This window comes from Sinocyclocheilus grahami, unplaced genomic scaffold (genome assembly GCF_001515645.1).
Source record: "Sinocyclocheilus grahami isolate Dianchi unplaced genomic scaffold, SAMN03320097.WGS_v1.1 scaffold3.1, whole genome shotgun sequence".
NCBI classification, from domain to species: Eukaryota; Metazoa; Chordata; class Actinopteri; order Cypriniformes; family Cyprinidae; genus Sinocyclocheilus; species Sinocyclocheilus grahami.
The window spans coordinates 6,377,014-6,377,992 of record NW_015505182.1 but is presented as its reverse complement, the minus strand read 5'-3'; the positions used below and the strand labels follow the sequence as shown (position 1 = coordinate 6,377,992).

Sequence of the window (979 nt, the reverse complement as noted above, 5' to 3'; positions counted from 1 at the left end):
ATGACAGAATTTTCATTTTTGGGTGAACTATCCCTTTAACTTCATTTTCCTTTAAATACCCATAACCATGAGCTGTTATCTGTGTGTATTATTGTAGATGACGGAAGGAGAAATCAAGTTCGCAGTGCACGTGGAGTCTGTACTGAATCATGTCCCACAGCCTGAGTACAGACAGCTGCTGGTGGAGGCCATTATGGTGTTGATCCTTGTAGCTGACATGGAGATCCCCAGTATTGGGGGAATTATTCACATCGACCACATTGTTCACATGGCCAACGATCTTTTTCAACAGGATCAGGTATCATCATGCATATGCTGTTATATATAATCATATGATGCTCAATTGGTATGTTCACATGTATGTGCACACCTGCCTGTTATTACGATTTTTCCCATTTTAGCATAATGTCATCGAAACTATGAAATAACACAAATAGAATTATGTACTGATGAAAAAGATTAAACATTTCAAAACTATCTCAACTTCATCAAAGTGTGCCTGTTTTGTGTAGATTCCAATTTTGCACATCTGGATATTATGTCTCATGTGTTTTTATTTCAGAGATCCAGCGGGGCCAATGAGTATTTGTTGGAGAAAGATCCTGCCACAGGAATCTGTAACTTCTTTTTTGACAGTGCTCCTAGTGGCAGCTACGGTACTATGACTTATCTTTCCAAGGCTGTGGTCACATATGTTCAAGACTTCCTGCCAAGCAGCAGCTGTCTAATGCAGTAACGACTGCAGTTCCCAGAAAACCAGTGACCTTCAGGACGGATCTATGACCGGTTTTATTAAATCTAACAAAAACAAAAAAATCTGTTGGCCTTAGTTCAGTAGCAAAGGACAAGCATCAACAGGGAAGCCACTAAAAAACACCACAGGATATGTTGTGAAGCTAACAGACCGCAGGAAATGGACCACTGTGCCGTTCTGTGTTTTAAAGGGATAGTTCACCCAAAAATGAAAATTTGATGTTTA

The 979-nt window shown here is 39.7% G+C and overlaps 1 protein-coding gene across 1 annotated transcript in view; it reads left to right on the top strand.

Moving 5' to 3' along the window:
* The window catches only part of LOC107573346 (phosphorylase b kinase regulatory subunit alpha, liver isoform-like), a 30,400-nt gene extending 29,427 nt beyond the window's left edge, over positions 1-973 (top strand). Inside the window, exons 30-31 of the mRNA XM_016259812.1 lie at positions 98-298; positions 563-973. Of these exons, the coding sequence (XP_016115298.1) occupies positions 98-298; positions 563-736 (375 nt within the window). The 3' untranslated portion in view covers positions 737-973. The remainder of the gene's footprint in view (positions 1-97; positions 299-562) is intronic.
* The last annotated feature ends 6 nt before the right edge of the window (positions 974-979 follow it).